The sequence below is a fragment of the Oncorhynchus nerka genome, linkage group LG18 (assembly GCF_034236695.1).
Source record: "Oncorhynchus nerka isolate Pitt River linkage group LG18, Oner_Uvic_2.0, whole genome shotgun sequence".
Lineage (NCBI taxonomy): Eukaryota > Metazoa > Chordata > Actinopteri > Salmoniformes > Salmonidae > Oncorhynchus > Oncorhynchus nerka.
In genome coordinates this window covers 3,285,866-3,308,859 of record NC_088413.1, presented here as the reverse complement: position 1 = coordinate 3,308,859, position 22,994 = coordinate 3,285,866, and the positions used below count along the sequence as shown (strand labels likewise).

At 41.5% G+C, this 22,994-nt stretch overlaps 1 protein-coding gene across 1 annotated transcript; it reads right to left on the bottom strand.

Annotated features, from left to right (window-relative positions):
* Positions 1-4,315: 4,315 nt before the first annotated feature.
* Positions 4,316-15,931, bottom strand: LOC115128142 (NACHT, LRR and PYD domains-containing protein 1 homolog). Its single transcript, XM_065003440.1, has 9 exons — positions 15,739-15,931; positions 13,059-13,198; positions 10,410-10,447; positions 8,636-8,700; positions 8,289-8,503; positions 7,841-8,100; positions 7,590-7,724; positions 5,846-5,978; positions 4,316-5,764 (listed from the first exon to the last, which is right to left on the bottom strand). Exons 1-9 carry the CDS (start codon positions 15,855-15,857, stop codon positions 5,727-5,729), a joined length of 1,143 nt encoding a protein of 380 aa, XP_064859512.1. The 5' UTR covers positions 15,858-15,931; the 3' UTR covers positions 4,316-5,726.
* Between the last annotated feature and the right edge of the window lie 7,063 nt (positions 15,932-22,994).

The following is a 22,994-nucleotide window of genomic DNA, read 5'->3' as shown; positions in this document are numbered from 1 at the left end:
TTCAGATGGTAATCTTAGTCTCCCCTCATCTCCTCCAATAGTGTGTCATTTCAGATGGATGTCCGTTTTCTAATACTCATACTAACCTCACTAACCGTACTATTTGTGACGCGTATGAGTATATAGTATGCTTATTGGTCATAGTATGATATAGTTTAGTTTGCCAAAAGTTCCCGGATCTCGTACCTATTCGCCAAAATATGAAGTTTACAAGCAGAGCACACTATTTCCGTACTTTGGGCCCATAATGCAATTCTTCATGAAATGGGCGGGGCTTCACATAGTTTTCAGATTTGAAGAAAATAGCGGAAAGTATGTTGCTGAAGTCCAACGACAGCGGATACAAATTCATTGCTTTAACAAATTTTGACAAATGTTAAGAAAATGTTTAACAATGTAAGAAAGTAATTACTTTTCAAATAAGTTACCTTACACGTTATGTTGGTTGACAATTTGCTAGCTTCGCTGTCCTTACGAACCACACAGCATATCATTACATTGTATGTACCGGTATGTTAGCTACCTACCTAACGCTACAGTAGTTGGCTACTTATACATCAAACTCGACTGATATATTAACTACTCAACGTTTATTGACTTGATTATTCCCGTCATTCTTAGCTTAGCTAAATGGTATAGTCCTTGTGTTTTCGTAAATTCTCTCTGTCTCTCTACTCTGATTTCAGAGCATCTCGCCTGAGAGACCAGAGCGCAGAATAATGAATTTACGAGGCGCTCAACACCCGTTGAATATGACCAGTGTCAGTAAACATCGGGGGGGAAAAAGCGTAATCAAATTGTTTCCAGCAGCACCAGGAAACTCAAATCAACCCTACTCCTCGGCCAGAGCGTCCAGATTTAATTTAATAACACACCGAAAGTCGAACAATGTCTAACTAGTAATGTGTTACGCTAACTAGCTAGCAAGAGGTTGCATAGCAACAGCATCAACTTCCGGTAGAGAAGGCAACGAGCTGGTCGGTTACAGTATACTAAAATGAACTAATAGTATGTAGTATATACTCATTAAGTATATAGTATACAGTATACTAAAATGAACTAATAGTATGTAGTATATACTCATTAAGTATATAGTATACAGTATACTAAAATGAACTAATAGTATGTAGTATATACTCATTAAGTATGTAGTATACAGTATACTAAAATGAACTAATAGTATGTAGTATATACTCATTAAGTATGTAATATACAGTATGTTAGTATGGGTATTCGAACACAGCTCTAGACTCCCCTACCCCCTCATCTTGGCACACAAGACTGTCACCTCTAAACCAGAGACTATCACAAAATCTCTGACTGTTGTCTATGGTCACACCCTCAAATAGCACCCTCCTCCTTATATAATGTACTGCTTCGCCCTATTCCCTATGGAGTGCACTAATATGACCAGGGCCCATAGGGCTCTCTATAGGGAATAGGATGCCATTTGGGACAGCTTTGGCTGATCAGTAAAGGTTGAGGGTCATGCTCAGGGGGTTACCATGGAGATAAGAGGAATATGTAGAATTAAAACGGGATGGCCAAACCTACTCCTGGAGAGATGATACAGGCCGTGCAGGCCTTTACTCCGACCCTGCTCTAACACACCTGATTCTACTAATCAGTCTAATCAGAACCTTGACTGGCAGAATGAGGTGTGTTTAGAACAGGGCTGAAGCAAAAGCCTGCAGGCCCAGTAGCTCTCCGAGAGGAGGGTTGATATCACCAAGACCACTTTAGGTTCATACGGCATCAACTAGCTTTCTGATTGGTTTACCGGCCATCAACTAGCTTTCTGATTGGTTACCTCACATATAAAGCAAATGTATTGGATCTTGGTCACCCCTTTTATATTCTTTATATGGTATTTCTGAACAGGTGTGTTATGATCCTAGCAGACGTGTGTATGAATGATCACATAACAGGTGTGTATGTGACAGGTATCTTTGTAACAGGTGTGTATGTAACAGGTGTGTATGTAACAGGTATCTTTGTAACAGGTGTGTATGTAACAGGTGTGTATGTAACAGGTGTGTATGTAACAGGTGTGTATGTAACAGGTATCTTTGTAACAGGTGTGTATGTAGTAAACTACCCAGAAACAGAATACTTTCTCTTTATCATGTTAAAACTCAAACAAGAGCACTATGGAACCATGTTAGGAACCAAAAACTATATTTAATTGCTTAGAAAAATGTATTGAATTTTATTTGGAATGCTAAGCCAGACAAAATTAAACGTGCCCATTTAAATAATGAATATGAGTTTGGGGGGCTTTAAATATTAAAGCTTTAAACCTCTCACTAAAATCTTCCCTCATACATAAATTATAATTAATTAAACCCAAAATGTTTCTCCAGTAGATTAAGAAAATCTCATCCTTTGTTTAGAAATGGCTTTTTGCCTTTTTCCAGATTACAACTTCTCATTTCTGACTAATTGAAAATGACATTGTGTTTAAAGTACCGCCCTTTCTTCAACAAGCCATGCAAAGCTGGTTACAATTGCAGTTTTATACTCCGTAAAAGGTAGAGAAAAAAAACATTTCAACAAATGTAATGATTAATGATTCAACAAATATATTGATTAATAAAATAAAACATTCTTTATGAATTAAACAAATATATATTATATTTATTTATGATATTATGAATAGAAATGGAGTTGTCACATATATATTATATTTATTTATGATATTATGAATAGAAATGGAGTTGTCACATATATATTATATTTATTTATGATATTATGAATAGAAATGGAGTTGTCACATATATTATATTTATTTATGATATTATGAATAGAAATGGAGTTGTCATATATATTATATTTATTTATGATATTATGAATAGAAATGGAGTTGTCACATATGCAGTTATTGAAAATATATCGGAACGTCTGTTCAATCCACATTTACAACCAACTTACTGCAGCACTACTTTAAAATGGAGGAGGCACGTGGAAAAGGGAGAAGGTAGGGAACTTGTTTGTCTGCCATATAGGGGGCAGCATTTTCACTTTCAATTAATAGCGTGCCCAAAGTGAACTGCCTCCTACTCTGTCCCAGATGCTAATATGTGCATATTATTATTACTATTGGATAGAAAACACTCTAAAGTTTCTAAAACTGTTTGAATGATGTCTGTGAATATAACAGAACTCATATGGCAGGCAAAGCCCAAACAGGAAGTGGGAATTCTGAGGCTGGTCGATTTTCAACTTATCGCCTATTGAAATCCCAGTGGGATATGGATCTGTTTGCACTTCATACGCCTTCCACTAGATGTCAACAGTCTGTAGATCATTGAATGAAGCTTCTACTGTGATGTTGAGTCGGATAAGAGCTGTTTGAGTCAGTGGTCTGGCAGAGTGCCAGGTCCTGGTCACGCGCATACCAAATGATATCGACTTGTGTTCCATTATTTCTACAGACACAAAGGAATTCTCTGGTTGGAACGTTATTGAATATTTAGGATGACAACATCCTAAAGATTGATTCTATAGTTAGTTTGACAAGTTTATTCGACCTGTAATATATATATTTTTTTAGTTTTCGTCCGACGTTCGCCTGGACCTGCATGAGCGTTTGGATGTGTGTTACTAAACACGCTAACAAAAGTAGCTACTTGGACATAATTAATGGACATTATCGAACAAAACAACAATTTATTGTGGAACTAGGATTCCTGGGAGTGCATTCTGATGAAGATCATCAAAGGTAAGGGAATATTTATCATGTAGTTTCGTCATACGTTGCGTTTTATTTTTGTTGACTCCAACATGGCGGAGAAGTTTTTTCTGGGTGTTTTTGGACTTGGCGGTTCTAACATAATCATACGTTGCGTTTTATTTTTGTTGACTCAACATGTTTTTTCTGGGTGTTTTTGGACTTGGCGGTGATCTAACATAATCATACGTTGCGTTTTATTTTTGTTGACTCCAACATGGCGGAGAAGTTTTTTTTCTGGGTGTTTTTTGGAACTTGGCGGTGATCTAACATAATCATACGTTGCGTTTTAGCTATAAATAATTTTTTAAATCGGACATGATGGGTAGATTAACAAGATGTTTATCTTTCATTTGCTCGATTGGACTTGTTAATGTGTGAAAGTTACAGATTTCTAAAAAATATATTTTAGAATTTTCCGCGCTGCCTTTTCAGCGGAATGTTGTCGAGGGGTTCCGCTAGCGGAACGTGTGTCCTAGTTTTAAAGATACAAATTGGCTGAAAGGAACTGGCATAAATGGAAAAATATACCAGTTTCATCTGAGGACATGTTGACAGCTGCGACAAAAAATAAATGGGAGGAGATTTTCAATTTACCAATTCCATGGCACATGGTTTATGAACTGGTACAAGAACTGGTACAAAAAAAAACAACACTTGATTCAACCATTTAAATGATTATATAAAATGATTGCCGCCAACAGAATGCTATATATATGGGGCAACAACACAACAATCTCAGCTCTGTAGATATTGTTGCGAAGAGACAGAATCAATAGATCATTTATTCTGGTATTGCCCTGATGTAGCTAGTTTCTGGTCATAGGTTCAGGAATGGTTAGAAAATCACATGCAATTCAAATGAACCTTACAAATAGCAGTGTTGAGCGATCTGGAAAACCATAGTCAGTCAATAAATAATATAATAATACTATATAATATATACTATATAATAATATATAATATAATATATAATAATACTATATAATATATATACTATATAATAATATATAATATAATATATACTATATAATAATATATAATATATAATAATACTATATAATATATACTATATAATAATATATAATATATAATAATACTATATAATAATATATAATATAATATATAATAATACCAGATAATATATACTATATAATAATATATAATATAATATATAATAATACTCGCAGGAAAGGTTTTCATCTTCAGCTCACAATATGTGGATACTATACGATTAGAAAGATTCAAAGATTTAGTAAAACACAGCACAAAAATATATATGTCACATGCAAATGTGTGTGTGTGTATACATGTATATGTATGTATGTGTAGTAAAAAAGCTGTGGAAAAAAGTAAGAGATGTGTCCTCTGAAGAGGGTGGTGGAGGTTGCTGCTTTTTTGACAAAGATTTACAGCCCAGTCAGATCAGGGGTGTATTCATTAGTCACCCACAGTAGCACAACGTTTTGAAAACAAAATAGTTGTTGCAAATAGTTGCAAAATTGTTTATTTTGGACAAATTAAAGTAGGTCCCTACCCTGTTTTGGGGGGGGAAAGCATTCAGGGTAATCCTAAACATTGAATAGGCGTGTTGATCTAGGAGCAGGTCTCCCCAGTCCAAATGATTCCAATTATTATTCTTATATTCAATGTTTTTACACAACACTGTATCTCCATAACATTTGTACAGTTATTTTTGTATTTTGTACCCCAACACTGTTACTATTCATTCTACCATGTCATTGGGACATTCAGAACCAGGCTAATCTACATCAAGTCCTGGAGGAGATGTCATTGGGGCATTCAGAACCAGGCTCATCTACATCAAGTCCTGGAGGAGATGCCATTGGGGCATTCAGAACCAGGCTCATCTACATCAAGTCCTGGAGGAGATGTCATTGTTCTTGAAGACAGTCTTTTATAATCAGGACTAGTCCAGGTCCTACAGTAAACCATGTTGACTGACCCTCAAGTCATTGGTTTGTATCTCTCATGTTTACTTACTAGTTGAATGGGTGTCAGTGATGTATTGATCTGAAAGAAACAGAAATAGGTTATATCACTCTAAACAGCATTGGTCAGAAAATAACAGTTATGATTGACATATTCTCCTACCTGCTTGTAGCATATCTCTCCACGCTGTCCTCTCATCATCCCCGATTAACTCCATCTCAATGTCAACCCCTGTGTTTCCCATTATCATCTGGCAACAGCTTGGTGTGGTGTCTGCAGGTAACAGCTGAATCTTCTGTAGGAGGCCATATGGTGCAACGATTGAGACAACAGAGGGAAATAGAATGATATTCCAGTTATTCACATTGTCATGACTTTCCTGGCTGAGAATCCAAGGCCTCAGATCAGCTTGGCAAATGGCTGACAGATAACCAGACCTCTTTCCCAGAGGAAGGCCGGGGTTTGACACCTTAACACCCGGTCATAAATTAGTCAGGAGGAAATCTCCCACTCTTCAGGAATACCTTTGTCCTCCAGGAAACGTTTCCAGCCAAAACTATAAAAACGTTTAAAAAGTGACTATTGGAACAATATTTAAATGATAGAAATGTGAGGAATGGTCGATGGGGATCTAAAGAATAATCATGTCATATTGTTTATTATTTTGTGATGTCAATAAAAACTTCATTATCTTTCACACTGTCAGGTTTACATCCTTTACGTTGTGTAGGAAATATGAAGAACAATGAAACTATTTTTGATAAGATAGGAATGTTATATTAGTTTTCTAAGGAGATCATAGTTTTTCGTGTCCGTTGCACATAAAACTAAGCGACGCCCCCAAATGAGGTCAGAAGAGTATGTCATTGTGATGGAACCGCCCCTTTCTGGCCAGAGAGCTTAAAAGGACTGACTAAGAATTAACATATGGGACCAGCAGACGGACAGCGTGAGCTGAACGTTCCGAAAATGGTTGGAAACTCTGAAAAAAATCAACACGAGGTGAGAAGATAAACCTCCACTACGAGTCCAGAAACATTCAGTCTGCAGCTGTAACATGTGGTCCTAGAACTTTGACTAAAAGACACGAGGTGGGAAGGAAGAAATCCAATCACTGGTGCATCTCAGTCTGCTCTATTTGAACCCTCCCTCCACTACCAGAGAAGTTCTACAACTAAGAAGGACATTGTGACCTCTGGTGGACAAGCTGAGCCTTACACCGAAGCGTGAACTACAACGACCCCGCCCCTATAGAGTTGATTGGTTAAAACAGAGAGATGACAAACAAAGACATCTACACCTAAATATATACATTGCATTACATTGCTTGGGGTGCTACGTACTCTGATTACTGTGAGCGTAGTTTCCAAATGTATCCAAGTGTTGACTCTCTTTTGTCTCTCCCTCTATCTTTCTCCATCCCTTTTCCTTTCCATTGTGTAACAAGCCGTCATATCGTTTCAGTCCACTAGGGACTTTCATCTCATGTAAGTGTGTATGTGTATTCTGTGTTATTATTTAGTTAGTTAGTAAAAATAAATTAAATAAATTAGTGAATGATCAGAAAGGGTTCTTGCAGATTCAAGAGGTCTGCGACGTTCAGAATGAGACTGATATGAGGTAATGATTGATAAGTGACTTATCGAGAGAGAGAGAGATATATATCTTCTCGAGAGTTTAATTCAGGAGATGGTAACTCGTTAAACATCTTCCGTGGTGCCCCAATTTCCTAATGAGTTAATTGCTACATGATTCATCTTTTTTTTTTCTTTTTTTTTTTTTTTTTAATCGGGTAACAAATAAACATGTTGATTCAATAAATAACAGTCATCACATTAATGATGATGTCACGCCATGACATAATACAAAATGACAGATTCATGTCCTCAGCCTGCTAAAACTGTACCTCTGGATTGATGGAAGTGGAGAGGGGATTCTTGAGCGCAAACCAATTGTTCAGCTTTAAGGACCCGTTTGGACTTGACAGGAGAAATTCAGAATATCCTTGGCACAGCTGATTTTTCTCCCGGTCCTGAACAGCCTACAAAATGAGCAATGTAGTAGTCAGTCAGAAGAATTCACACAATTTGCAGCTAACTGAGATACATGTTGCTCGTAGTTTCTACTGTATTACACATTTTAATGTTAGTGCCTCACCTCTTTCTGACTGGAGTTTCTGAGGAGCAGGTACAGCCTTGAAATTACTGTTGACCTTTTTACTGCCAAATAGAGGATCACGTCACAGTGGACATCTATGTTCCAACAGGTGGTTTTGTTCAGTACAACAGAGACCGATGAGAACTTGGGATGGAGAATCTTAGCATGGAATCTTGTGACCTCATGCACTTCCTCTAAAGACACTCCATGTTCCTCTACATGAAGAATCTTCATCTCATTCCTAAGGGAAGGGTTGGTCCCTGAACAACACAATACAAAGGAGACAGAAAGACAAATATTGTATTATTCATCCAACTAAAACACAAAGAATATGCAGAGCCAGATCACAGTAAACTCAAACTCCCAAAATAGTTCATTCATTAATTCAGGAAGTGAAACTCAGTTACATGGAAATGTCTTTCTGAATACTATTTCTATGTGGTTTTACCTAAACAGACAAAGTGTGGAAGATGAACTTCCTCCAGTTCACCTAACTCCATAGTGATGTCCAGCAATGGACCACCTTGTGTGTACTGCATGTCTTTCATAAGTTGACTGTAGGGTTCCCAGTTCCTGAAGTGATACTTCAGAATGACATCTCTCTCACACAGCCAGCGGAGCCCAGACACTGTGCACTCATAACTCCCTTTGGGTGTCCTGTGCCTGAGGGCAACAACAAGATGTGGTAGGGAGGGTCAATGGTCAAATGGAGAGGTTGGATTAGAAGACTATTCCCAAAGGTAATGGGGAAATACACTAGCAATTGGAATGAAATGTTAAAAGTAGTTATTTTACCTGAACATTGTCACTCCCTGGACAGTGAAAGTCAAGGGTTCAATCTGAAGTCTGTGTGTGGAGTCCTGAACAAGGATAAGCATGTCAGTAATACATATGGGGCCTGTTTCCTGGACACAGATTGAGTCTAGTGCTGGACTAAAAAGCATGCTCAATGGAAGTTTCAATAGAAAGTTCTTTAAGGTCCAGGACTAGACTTAATCTGTTTCTGGGAAACTGGACCATTAACCAAAGTAACTAATCTAATGTATTTATTCAATGTTACATGGAATGCTGGTGATTTATCAATGAACCTCTAGGGGGCGGTATTTTGACGTCCAGATGAAAAGCTTGCCCAAAGTAAACTGCCTGTTACTGAGGCCCAGAAGCTAGGATATGCATATAATTTGTAGATTTGGAAAGAAAACCCTCTAACGTTTCTAAAACTGTTAAATGTCTGAGTATAACAGCACTGATATGGCGAAATCCCGAGGACAAACCAAAATGTTTTAGTTTTTTTTCAGATATTTTTTAAAAATCAGCCTACCCCTATTTTCAATGGCTATCACTTTTATTCTAAGGCCAAGTCCTCCCAGATTGCAGTTCCTAGGGCTTCCACTAGATATCAACAGTCTTCAGAAAGAGTTTCAGGCAAATGAGGGAGAAGTAGTTTGTGGCTTCCATTTTGGGTTTTGGGAAAATTTGCCAGAAATTGTAGTTTTTCTAGGTGGTTCCCATTTTGGCTGTAGTGTTTCCAAGCGGAAGAGAGCGCCTTCTTTGGTATTTTTCTCTCCGGTAAAGACAATAACGATTCTCCATCTTAATTTGTATCGTTTATTGACGTATTAGGGTACCTAAGGTTTGATTATAAACATTGTTTGACTTGTTTGGATAAGTTTATTGGTAACATTTGGGATTCATTTTGTATGCATTTTGATGGAGGGAAACTGGGTGGATTATGGACTGAAACGCGCCAGCTAAACTGAGTTTTTATGGATATAAAGAAGGACATTATCGAACAAAAGGACCATTTGTGATGTAACTGGGACCTTTTGGAGTGCCAACAGAAGAAGATCATCAAAGGTAAGGCATTTATTATATCGCTATTTCTGACAATCGTGTCGCACCTGCCTGGTTGAAATATGTTTTTCATGTGTTTGTATGCGGGGCGCTGTCCTCAGATAATCGCATTGGTTTTGCTTTCGCCATAAAGCCTTTTTGAAATCAGCGGCTGGATTAAGAAGTTAAGATTTATTTTGATGTGTTACACTTGTGATTTTATGAAAGTGAAATATTTATAATTCTGTAGTTTGAATTTCGCGCTCTGAAATTTCACCGGCTGTTGGCCAGGTGGGACACTACCGTCCCATAAAAAGTTTTAAACAGTCTAATGACAAAATGTGAAAACAGCTCAAATTCCTGCCTACAAGCAGAACACAGGACTGTCTATATCCCAGTATGAATGGTTGGTCAGTACACACCTGGCTTTGAGACTGTGTTTATATTACTAAAGCAGAACACAGGACTGTCTATATCCCAGTATGAATGGTTGGTCAGTACACACCTGGCTTTGAGACTGTGTTTATATTACTAAAGCAGAACACAGGACTGTCTATATCCCAGCATGAATGGTTGGTCAGTACACACCTGGCTTTGAGACTGTGTTTATATTACTAAAGCAGAACACAGGACTGTCTATATCCCAGTATGATTGGTTGGTCAGAACACACCTGGCTTTGAGACAGTGCCTGACTCCTGCAGGTATGTAAAAGTAAGAATTGACATTATGACTTACCTCAACATGGTCACAAGTCTTACAGCTCTGAGGAATCCCTGAAGTCAAAAGTAGTTGTTATTTAAAATGGACAATCTCATGTAATAATGAATGAATAATTATTAAATAGACTTGTAATAAAAATGAATATAAGTGAGCAACAGTCTCAGAATGTACACTCATTAATTAAATCAAATTGTATCTGCACCGAATACAACAGGTGTAGACCTTACTGTGAAATGCTTACTTACGGCTGAAACCAACAGTGCAGTTTAAGGAAATAGAGTTTAGTATATTTAGTAAATATTTTCTTAAGTAAAAATAAAGTAACATAACAATAACGAGGCCCGGTACAGGTTAGTCAAGGTCACTTGTGCATGTAGGGGTAAAGTGACTATGCATAAACGATGAATAGAGAGTAGCAGCAGTGTAAAATAAACAGGAGGGGGGCAATGTAAATAGACCGGGTGGCCATTTGATTAATTGTTCAGCAGTCTTATGGCTTGGGGTAGAAGCTGTTAAGGAGCCTTTGGACCTAGACTTGGTGCTCGGTACTGCTGCCGTGCGGTAGCAGAGAGAAGAGTCTATGACTTGGGTGACTTGAGTCTTAACATTTTTGGGGCCTTCCTCTGACACTGCCTTGTATAGAGGTCCTGGATGGCAGGAAACTTGGCCCCAGTGATGTACTGGGCTGTACGCACAACCCTCTGTAGCGCCTTATGGTCAGACACCGAGCAGTTGCCATATCAGGCGGTGATGCAACCGATCAGGATGCTCGATGGTGCAGCTGTAAAACTTTTTGAAGATCTGAAGACCCACGCCAAATCGTTTCAGTCTCCTGAGGGGGAAAAGGTGTTGTCATGCCCTCTTCACAACTGTCTTGGTGTGTTTGGAGCATGATAGTTTGTTGGTGATGTGGACACCAAGGAACTTGAAGCTCTCAACCTGCTCCACTACAGCCCTGTCGATGAGAATGGAGGCGTGCTCGGTCCTCTTTTTCCTGTAGTCCACAATCTCCTTTCTCTTGATCACGTTGAGGGAGAGGTTGTTGGCCTGGCACCACACTGACAGGTCTTTGACCTCCTCCTTCATAGGCTGTCTCATCATTGTCTCAGATCAGGCCTACCACTGTTGTATCGTCAGCAAACTTAATGATGGTGTTGGAGTTGTGCTTGGCCACACAGTCGTGGGTGAACAGGGAGTACAGGAGGGGAATAAGCACGCACCCCTGAGGGGAACCGGTGTTGAGGATCAGCGGGTTGGATGTGTTGTTACCTACCCTCACCACCTGCGGGAGGCCGTCAGGAAGTCCAGCATCCAGTTGCGGAGGGAGGTGTTTAGTCCCAGGGTCCGTAACTTAGTGATGAGCTTTGAGGGCACTATGGTATTGAACGCTGAGCTGTAGTCAATGAATAGCATTCTCACGTAGGTTTTCCTTTTGTCCAGGTGGGAAAAGGCAGTGTGGAGTGCAATAGAGACTGCATCATCTGTGGATCTGCTGGGGCGGTATGCAGACTGGAGTGGGTCTAGGGTTTCTGGGATAATGGTGTTGATGTGAGCCATGACCAGCCTTTCAAAGCACTTCATGGATACCGACGTGAATGCTAAGGGGCAGTAGTCATTTAGTTACCTTCACCTTCTTGGGCACAGGGACAATGGTGGTCTGCTTGAAACATGTGGGTATTACAGACTCGGTCAGGGAAAGGTTGAAAATGTCAGTGCAGACATTTGCCAGTTGGTCTGCACATGCTGAGTAGACGCTCTGGTAATTCGTCTGGCACCGCGGCCTTGTGAATGTTGACCAGCTCGCAGCTGGGTTTCCCTTTGTAGTCCGTAAGAGTTTGCAAGCCCTGTCACATACGGCGAACGTCAGAGCCGGTGTAGTAGGATTCAATCTTAGTCCTGTATTGACGCTTTGCCTGTTTGATGGTTAGTCTGAGGCCATAGCGGGATTTCTTATAAGCTTCCCGGGTTAGTGTCCTGCTCCTTGAAAGCGGCAGCTCTAGCCTTTAGCTCGGTGCGGATGTTGCCTGTAATCCATGGCTTCTGGTTGGGGTATGTACGTACAGTCACTGTGGGGATGACGTCCTCAATGCACTTATTGATAAAGCCAGTGACTGAGGTGGTGTACTACTCAACGCCATTGGATGACACACGGAACATATTAGCATACAATAAGCTGACATTAGTGTCATATTAATGAATGTTTGTGGAAGCAGGAAACAACATCGTTCTGGTCCATGTTTTATAGATGTTGGGGGCCTGATTTCTGGTAGATCCTAGGATGAGAGCTTAAAGGTAGAGTCAGCTAAATGATGATATATGAGCAGCACCACAGATATTGCGATGAGCAAGATGCCCGACTTCTCTCTCTCACAGTCACACACAGTATCTGCCCATGTGCAAGTGTTCTCTTCACTCTCTTACAGAATGTTTGTCATGGGACCAAAACAGCAGAGAAGTTTAGCCTTGCTCTCCAACACTCTTAGTTGTTGTAGAAATTGACCCACTCTGCTGTTTACGTTGTGCATCTACGTCATATCGCTGACTCTACCTTTAAATTTGTTTTGACCAAAAAGATTGTGATTGTGTTCCTTGCCTTGAAATCAACTACAATGAATGCTTTGAAACTATTTTGATTTAAAAACAATTAAATCAAATAACACTCACATTTCTCAGGTCCAGGCTTTATCCAACACTCTCCACCATGGTCTCTGGTGTCCTCAGGTCCAGGCTTGATCCAACTCTCTCCACCATGGTCTCTGGTGTTCTCAGGTCCAGGCTTGACACAACATTCACCACCATGGTCTCTGGTGTTTGTAAAGCGAAAGGATAGACTGTGAATAAACTAAATACAACTTATAAAAGGCTTTATATAGTATACATACAGTATACATACAGTCTTCATAAGAACTATAAAGGGTGTATAAAGGGTGACAGAACAGCTCCCTATGTAGGGTGCATTGCCTAAATGTGACATTGTCACATTCCATAAAGTCAATACTGATGGTGACATTACAGGTGACATTGAATAGCCCTTAGAGATGTGAAGTCATCAGGTATCATGAGTTACATTCCCCCTAGAGATGAAGTCATCAGGTATCATGAGTTACATTCCCCCCTAGAGATGAAGTCACCAGGTATCATTGAGTTAGATTCCCCCCTAGAGATGAAGTCACCAGGTATCATGAGTTACAACCCCCCCCCCCCCCTTAGAGATGAAGTCATCAGGTATCATGAGTTACATTCCCCCTAGAGATGAAGTCATCAGGTATCATGAGTTACATTCCCCCCTAGAGATGAAGTCACCAGGTATCATTGAGTTACATTCCCCCTAGAGATGAAGTCACCAGGTATCATGAGTTACAACCCCCCCCCCCCCCCTAGAGATGAAGTCATCAGATATCATGAGTTACATTCCCCCTAGAGATGAAGTCATCAGGTATCATGAGTTACATTCCCCCCTAGAGATGAAGTCACCAGGTATCATGAGTTACAACCCCCCTAGAGATGTGAAGTCACCAGGTATCATGAGTTACATTCCCCCTAGAGATGTGAAGTCACCAGGTATCATGAGTTACATTCCCCTAGAGATGAAGTCACAGACTAGCTCCCTATGTAGGGTGCATTGCCTAAATGTGACATAACCCACTATGTCACCTTCCATAAAGTGATGATGGTGACATTACAGGTGACATTTAATTAGGCAAGTCAGTTCAGAAAAAAATTATTGTTTACAATGATGGCCTACACCGGCCTAACCCTCCCCTAACCCGGACGACACTGGACTAATTGTGATAAAGCCCGGGATCTAACCCGGGTCTGTAGTGACACAGCTGTTTAAAAGGTACTGCATGTCAGTGCTAGATGTGTCACTAAAATATCTTCAATATGCGCCTCGGAATTGGATGAGGACACGCGTGTGTCTGTCTTCACTTGTAGCCTGTGAGAAAGACCCGATTACATGACTGAGGGTCATGTGAGTGAGAGGTAGTTCTGCACGCAGCCGGGAGAATTGAATTATAATTATAATACTCACCCAAGGGCACAACGGCCACTGGCCGACAAAAAAGGCATGGATGTTTTTTTAGGGCGCATTACCCGGTAAATCAGAGCAATTATCAAGTGCTTGTCAATTTGTGAATGAGAGACTGATGAAGTGTGTCAACACATGAGACTTTTTTTTCAAGTCATCAATAGAGTCGCATCATGCAGCCTTAGAATGTATTGACAATCTAAACATACAGCCCAACGTTTGTATCACAACAAAAAATAGAATATATTAATAATAATAATAATAATATGTAAATTAAGCAAATAGGACTTCCTGTTTCTTTGTTAACCGCTCAACACAGAATAGGACTTCCTGTTTCTTTGTTAACCGCTCAACTCAGAATAGGACTTCCTGTTTCTTTGTTAACCGCTCAACACAGAATAGGACTTCCTGTTTCTTTGTTAACCACTCAACACAGAATAGGACTTCCTGTTTCTTTGTTAACCGCTCAAACACAGAATAGGACTTCCTGTTTCTTTGTTAACCGCTCAACACAGAATAGGACTTCCTGTTTCTTTGTTAACCACTCAACACAGAATAGGACTTCCTGTTTCTTTGTTAACCGCTCAACACAGAATAGGACTTCCTGTTTCTTTGTTAACCGCTCAACACAGAATAGGACTTCCTGTTTCTTTGTTAACCGCTCAAACACAGAATAGGACTTCCTGTTTCTTTGTTAACTGCTCAACACAGAATAGGACTTCCTGTTTCTTTGTTAACCGCTCAAACACAGAATAGGACTTCCTGTTTCTTTGTTAACCGCTCAAACACAGAATAGGACTTCCTGTTTCTTTGTTAACCGCTCAACACAGAATAGGACTTCCTGTTTCTTTGTTAACCGCTCAACACAGAATAGGACTTCCTGTTTCTTTGTTAACCGCTCAACACAGAATAGGACTTCCTGTTTCTTTGTTATTTAGAGAAAATATCCTTTCTAATGTTTTATTTAGCTATTTTCAATTTCATTCTATAAAATATAAAATAATGCCAATGGAATTCTAAGCAAATCTAGTCTGCTAAATTAACTAGTGTAGCCCACAGCCATATGACATAGCCAGATCAGGACCTAACATGAGGACAACTCAAGAGTATGCTATTCTGTTCTTCTGAAATATACTACATTTTCTTCATATCATGTTTCTTCAGACCTCTGATGGTGTAGACTATATTACATGGATTTATTGTGATGGTGTAGGTAGACTATATTACATGGATTTATTGTGATGGTGTAGACTATATTACGTGGATTTATTGTGATGGTGTAGACTATATTACATGGATTTATTGAACTCTTACCTCGTAGAACTGGTGTCTTGAGGCAAACTATTTTTAGAGGCATTGGCCCTCTCTTCTCTCTCAGAATACCTCCTCTTAGAGGCAGTGCCTCTCTCCTCGTTCTCCCCAGACAGACTCATTTTAGAGGCAGTGGTCCGTCTCTCTCCCCAGATGTGACTCGTTTTAGAGGCAGTGGTCCCTCTCTCTCTCTCCCCAGATGTGACTCGTTTTAGAGGCAGTGGTCTCCCCCTCTCTCTCTCTCCCCAGATGTGACTCGTTTTAGAGGCAGTGGTCCCTCTTTCTCTCTCCCCAGAGAAACGTGTTTTCACACAGCTCACTCAGCTACAATATGAAAGAAGAGATGAATTAACAGTCAATATTTCTGAACATTGTTGGAAGTACCATTAACAATGACATGACTTTAACCGTCCATGGTCACAGAGTTCACACAACGACGTCACCTGCTAAATTAAATTACCTTCATAACAGCATTTGTCAGTTAAAATGTAACAATCCAGGGTTGGAACTGAAATCATTTTTCAATTGTTTAGTTCTGAACAGAACCTTATTGTTTTGGTTCAGTTCCACTGTTTAGACCAGCAGAACGTAGTTCTGAACAGAACCTTATTGTTTTGGTTCCGTTCCACTGTTTAGACCAGCAGAATGTAGTTCTGAACAGAACCATCATTGTTTTCATTCTGTTCCACTGTTTAGACCAGCAGAATGTTTTTTTTTATTTTTTTTTTTTATTTCACCTTTATTTAACCAGGTAGGCTAGTTGAGAACAAGTTCTCATTTGCAACTGCGACCTGGCCAAGATAAAGCATAGCAGTGTGAACAGACAACACAGAGTTACACATGGAGTAAGCAATTTACAAGTCAATAACACAGTAGAGAAAAAGGGGGGGTCTATATACAATGTGTGCAAAAGGCATGAGGAGGTAGGCGAATAATACAATTTTGCAGATTAACACTGGGGTGATAAATGATCAGATGGTCATGTACAGGTAGAGATATTGGTGTGCAAAAGAGCAGAAAGGTAAATAAATAAATAAAATAAAAAAACAGTATAAAAACAGTATGGGGATGAGGTAGGTGAAAATGGGTGGGCTATTTACCAATAGACTATGTACAGCTGCAGCGATCGGTTAGCTGCTCGGATAGCTGATGTTTGAAGTTGGTGAGGAGATAAAAGTCTCCAACTTCAGCGATTTTGCAGTTCATTCCAGTCACAGGCAGCAGAGTACTGGAACGAAAGGCGGCCAAATGAGGTGTTGGCTTTAGGGATGATCAGTGAGATACACCTGCTGGAGCGTGTGCTACGGATGGGTGTTGCCATCGTGACCAGTGAACTGAGATAAGGCGGAGCTTTACCTAGCATGGACTTGTAGATGACCTGGAGCCAGTGGGTCTGGCGACGAATATGTAGCGAGGGCCAGCCGACTAGAGCATACAAGTCGCAGTGGTGGGTGGTATAAGGTGCTTTGGTGACAAAACGGATGGCACTATGATAGACTGCATCCAGTTTGCTGAGTAGAGTGTTGGAAGCCATTTTGTAGATGACATCGCCGAAATCGAGGATCGGTAGGATAGTCAGTTTTACTAGGGTAAGCTTGGCGGCGTGAGTGAAGGAGGCTTTGTTGCGGAATAGAAAGCCGACTCTTGATTTGATTTTCGATTGGAGATGTTTGATGTGAGTCTGGAAGGAGAGTTTGCAGTCTAGCCAGACACCTAGGTACTTATAGATGTCCACATATTCAAGGTCGGAACCATCCAGGGTGGTGATGCTAGTCGGGCATGCGGGTGCAGGCAGCGATCGGTTGAAAAGCATGCATTTGGTTTTACTCGCGTTTAAGAGCAGTTGGAGGCCACGGAAGGAGTGCTGTATGGCATTGAAGCTCGTTTGGAGGTTAGATAGCACAGTGTCCAATGACGGGCCGAAAGTATATAGAATGGTGTCGTCTGCGTAGAGGTGGATCAGGGAATCGCCCGCAGCAAGAGCAACATCATTGATATATACAGAGAAAAGAGTCGGCCGAGAATTGAACCCTGTGGCACCCCCATAGAGACTGCCAGAGGACCGGACAGCATGCCCTCCGATTTGACACACTGAACTCTGTCTGCAAAGTAATTGGTGAACCAGGCAAGGCAGTCATCCGAGAAACCGAGGCTATTGAGTCTGCCGATAAGAATATGGTGATTGACAGAGTCGAAAGCCTTGGCGAGGTCGATGAAGACGGCTGCACAGTACTGTCTTTTATCGATGGCGGTTATGATATCGTTTAGTACCTTGAGCGTGGCTGAGGTGCACCCGTGACCGGCTCGAAACCAGATTGCACAGCGGAGAAGGTACGGTGGGATTCGAGATGGTCAGTGACCTGTTTGTTGACTTGGCTTTCGAAGACCTTAGATAGGCAGGGCAGGATGGATATAGGTCTATAGCAGTTTGGGTCCAGGGAGTCTCCCCCTTTGAAGAGGGGGATGACTGCGGCAGCTTTCCAATCCTTGGGGATCTCAGACGATATGAAAGAGAGGTTGAACAGGCTGGTAATAGGGGTTGCGACAATGGCGGCAGATAGTTTCAGAAATAGAGGGTCCAGATTGTCAAGCCCAGCTGATTTGTACGGGTCTAGGTTTTGCAGCTCTTTCAGAACATCTGCTATCTGGATTTGGGTAAAGGAGAACCTGGAGAGGCTTGGGCGAGGAGCTGCGGGGGCGGAGCTGTTGGCCGAGGTTGGAGTAGCCAGGCGGAAGGCATGGCCAGCCGTTGAGAAGTGCTTATTGAAGCTTTCGAGCAATCGTGGATTTATCGGTGGAGACCGTGTTACCTAGCCTCAGTGCAGTGGGCAGCTGGGAGGAGGTACTCTTGTTCTCCATGGACTTCACAGTGTCCCAGAACTTTTTGGAGTTGGAGCTACAGGATGCAAACTTCTGCCTGAAGAAGCTGGCCTTAGCTTTCCTGACTGACTGCGTGTATTGGTTCCTGACTTCCCTGAACAGTTGCATATCACGGGGCTATTCGATGCTATTGCAGTCCGCCACAGGATGTTTTTGTGCTGGTCGAGGGCAGTCAGGTCTGGAGTGAACCAAGGGCTGTATCTGTTCTTGGTTCTGCATTTTTTGAACGGAGCATGCTTATCTAAAATGGTGAGGAAGTTACTTTTAAAGAATGACCAGGCATCCTCAACTGACGGGATGAGGTCAATGTCCTTCCAGGATACCCGGGCCAGGTCGATTAGAAAGGCCTGCTCACAGAAGTGTTTTAGGGAGCGTTTGACAGTGATGAGGGGTGGTCATTTGACTGCGGCTCCGTGGCGGATACAGGCAATGAGGCAATGATCGCTGAGATCCTGGTTGAAGACAGCGGAGGTGTATTTGGAGGGCCAGTTGGTCAGGATGACGTCTATGAGGGTGCCCTTGTTTACAGAGTTAGGGTTGTACCTGGTGGGTTCCTTGATGATTTGAGTGAGATTGAGGGGATCTAGCTTACATTGTAGGACTGCCGGGGTGTTAAGCATATCCCAGTTTAGGTCACCTAACAGAACAAACTCTGAAGCTAGATGGGGGAGTTGTAGTTGTAGTTCTGAACAGAACCATATTGTTTTGGTTCCGTTCCACTGTTTAGACCAGCAGAATGTAGTTCTGAACAGAACCATATTGTTTTGGTTCCGTTCCACTGTTTAGACCAGCAGAATGTAGTTCTGAACAGAACCATATTGTTTTGGTTCAGTTCCACTGTTTAGACCAGCAGAATGTAGTTCTGAACAGAACCATATTGTTTTGGTTCCGTTCCACTGTTTAGACCAGCAGAATGTAGTTCTGAACAGAACCATATTGTTTTGGTTCCGTTCCACTGTTTAGACCAGCAGAATGTAGTTCTGAACAGAACCTTATTGTTTTCATTCTGCTCCACTGTTTAGACCAGCAGAATGTAGTTCTGAACAGAACCTTATTGTTTTGGTTCAGTTCCACTGTTTAGACCAGCAGAACGTAGTTCTGAACCGTTTCAAAACCAACAAAAATTAATTGTATATATCGTTCCTTTTTTAAACCTCTGAAAATCTATTTTTATTTTATTTATCTCTACATTAAACGACTTCACCAATCAGTGCTGACAGAGCAGCTTGCTAAGGAGCGGGCAAGATATTTAAATGCATTGGGCTGTAAGGGCGCAAATTGAGACTGACATTTAGCGTGTGGGGAAAAGAGAGGAGGCTGGAGGAGGAGGCGTGGGCTTGAAGCGCTGGCCATCTTGTTATGTCATACTATTTATTAAAAGCAATATATTCATATGATTTTTGAACACTATTTATTTGCAAACACAACTGGTAATAACCACTTGGTTATGAACGCAGCATAATGCCCGATGTCCATCAGATGTATATGAGGCTTTATTTTGCGGGGTGGTTATGTAACAGAATAACTTTAGACCGTCCCCTCGCCCATACCCAGGCGCGAACCCGGGACCCTCTGCACACATTAACAACAGTCACCCACGAAGCATCGTTACCCATCGCTCCACAAAAGCCGCGACCCTTGCAGAGCAAGGTCTCAGCGCAAGTGACGTCACCGATTGAACCACTATTTAGCGCGCACCACCGCTAACTAAGCTAGCGTTTCACATCCGTTACACTTTGCCCGCACACATGCGCTTCGCTTTTCAACTAAAAGCTAACGAGTTGGAGTCTGTGTGTGTACTTCCACCGCACATGTTTAAAATATTGAATTCACAGCCACCATCACCAACGTAGACGAATGGTGCGTTTGCTGACAATCATTTTTATTTTATTTTAAGAAATTCTTATTTTCAATTAACTGCCTTGTTCAGAGGGCAGAACGACGACCTTGTCAGCTCGGGGGTTTGAACTTGCAACCTTCCGGTTTACTATTCCAACGCTCTAACCACTAGGCTACCCTGCCGCCACAATCATTGAACACATCAGCTCACGTTAAATCGAGTGCACCTGAAGTGAGCCTTTCTGATCTGTGTAACCAGAACGCTCCCAATCTTGAACTTTTAACACGATATTATATTTTAATATTTAACTATCGGTAGTTCCTTTTCCTTTTGTCGCATGTCACTTTTACTTGCTCGACTTCTTTAGGAATCAGCATAAAGCCTAAAACGGGGTGGGTATAATTTGTGGAACTTTCCAACAGGAATCTGTTCCAAAAAACTTCGTAAATAACAAAGTTTCCAACAAACAACGCATACAGAGTCGTATTGCGGCCGAATAAGATACCGGGTAGGGAGTGAGTGGGCTATTTCATTAAGTGTTTAACTCCACCTCGTTTATTCCGAAAAATGTCTGTCCTCACTCTGGTAGTCTATGGACAAACATTAAGAATAAACTACGTGTTGAGTTGATGCCTGTTCCGCAGCAAGGTTCATTGATCGTGCTACATTGTATGCGTTATTTGTTGGCAACGAAGTTTTTTGGAACATATTCCTGTTGGAACGTTCCACAAATTATACCCACCCCCTAAAACGACCATTATTGAAAGTTGAAATCAGTATTGTAATAACTTAACAATTCTGCGGGTGTTTTACCACCTAAATCACCTCTCTCTTGAATAGTCTTAACTTATCTAAAAAAAAAAACGTATCTATATTAAATTGTAAAAGAACGCTACAAACCTTAGAAACATTTTTATTCGACTGATCCGTGTCCATTTCTTCCTCTACTTCCGTATAAATGTACTTCCTGTTTCTCAACACAGTGGGCGGGTTTAACAGGTATACGTTTATAGTATATGTTTATATTTATGTCATGTAAAGGCTTAATACATTTAATGCAAGTATTCAGCCCATAAATTCATATTCTTTCTGGTAAGAATGTTTTTTTTCTTTTTTTCTTTCATGATATCATTTAGTGATGTTTTGCAGTGCTACCAGAAGAGGGCAGTGTGACAACAACCACGTTTGGCAGAAAAGACAGACGGTCATATCTGTATCTGTGGTAATAACATGGTAGAATGTAACCAATAATGATTTGGCAAATATTTTTTTTTTAAACAGACTAATTATACATTTATAGCACGATGTACATTCATGGAAATATAAGTTTAAGGAAAGAGAAAAAGCATTTTAATACAAATGGTTTATTATTATACATTATTGATCAATCCTTGGGTAGGAGAGAGAAACCGGAGTGGGAGAGACCGGTGGGGTGGGGGGGAAGACAGGGAGAAGGGGAAAGGCATATTCTATGTAGATTGGGGGAAGAGAAAGGGAGGATTGGGGGAAGAGAAAGGGAGGATTGGGTGGAAGAGAAAGGGAGGATTGGGTGGAAGGCTTTGGGGCGTCCTGTCAAATCAGTTGAGGAGAGGGTGGAAGGCTTTGGGGCGTCCTGTCAGATCAGTTGAGGAGAGGAGAGGGTGGAAGTCATTGGGGCGTCCTGTCAGATCAGTTGAGGAGAGGAGAGGGTGGAAGGCTTTGGGGCGTCCTGTCAAATCAGTTGAGGAGAGGAGAGGGTGGAAGTCATTGGGGCGTCCTGTCAGATCAGTTGAGGAGAGGGTGGAAGGCTTTGGGGCGTCCTGTCAGATCAGTTGAGGAGAGGGTGGAAGGCTTTGGGGCGTCCTGTCAGATCAGTTGAGGAGAGGGTGGAAGTCATTGGGGCGTCCTGTCAGATCAGTTGAGGAGAGGGTGGAAGGCTTTGGGGCGTCCTGTCAGATCAGTTGAGGAGAGGGTGGAAGGCTTTGGGGCGTCCTGTCAAATCAGTTGAGGAGGGTGGAAGGCTTTGGTGCGTCCTGTCAGATCAGTTGAGGAGGGTGGAAGGCTTTGGGGCGTCCTGTCAAATCAGTTGAGGAGAGGGTGGAAGGCTTTGGGGCGTCCTGTCAAATCAGTTGAGGAGAGGGTGGAAGGCTTTGGGGCGTCCTGTCAGATCAGTTGAGGAGAGGGTGGAAGGCTTTGGGGCGTCCTGTCAGATCAGTTGAGGAGAGGGTGGAAGGCTTTGGGGCGTCCTGTCAAATCAGTTGAGGAGGGTGGAAGGCTTTGGGGCGTCCTGTCAGATCAGTTGAGGAGGGTGGAAGGCTTTGGGGCGTCCTGTCAAATCAGTTGAGGAGAGGGTGGAAGGCTTTGGGGCGTCCTGTCAGATCAGTTGAGGAGAGGGTGGAAGGCTTTGGGGCGTCCTGTCAGATCAGTTGAGGAGGGTGGAAGGCTTTGGGACGTCCTGTCAGATCAGTTGAGGAGGGTGGAAGGCTTTGGGGCGTCCTGTCAGATCAGTTGAGGAGAGGGTGGAAGGCTTTGGGGCGTCCTGTCAAATCAGTTGAGGAGA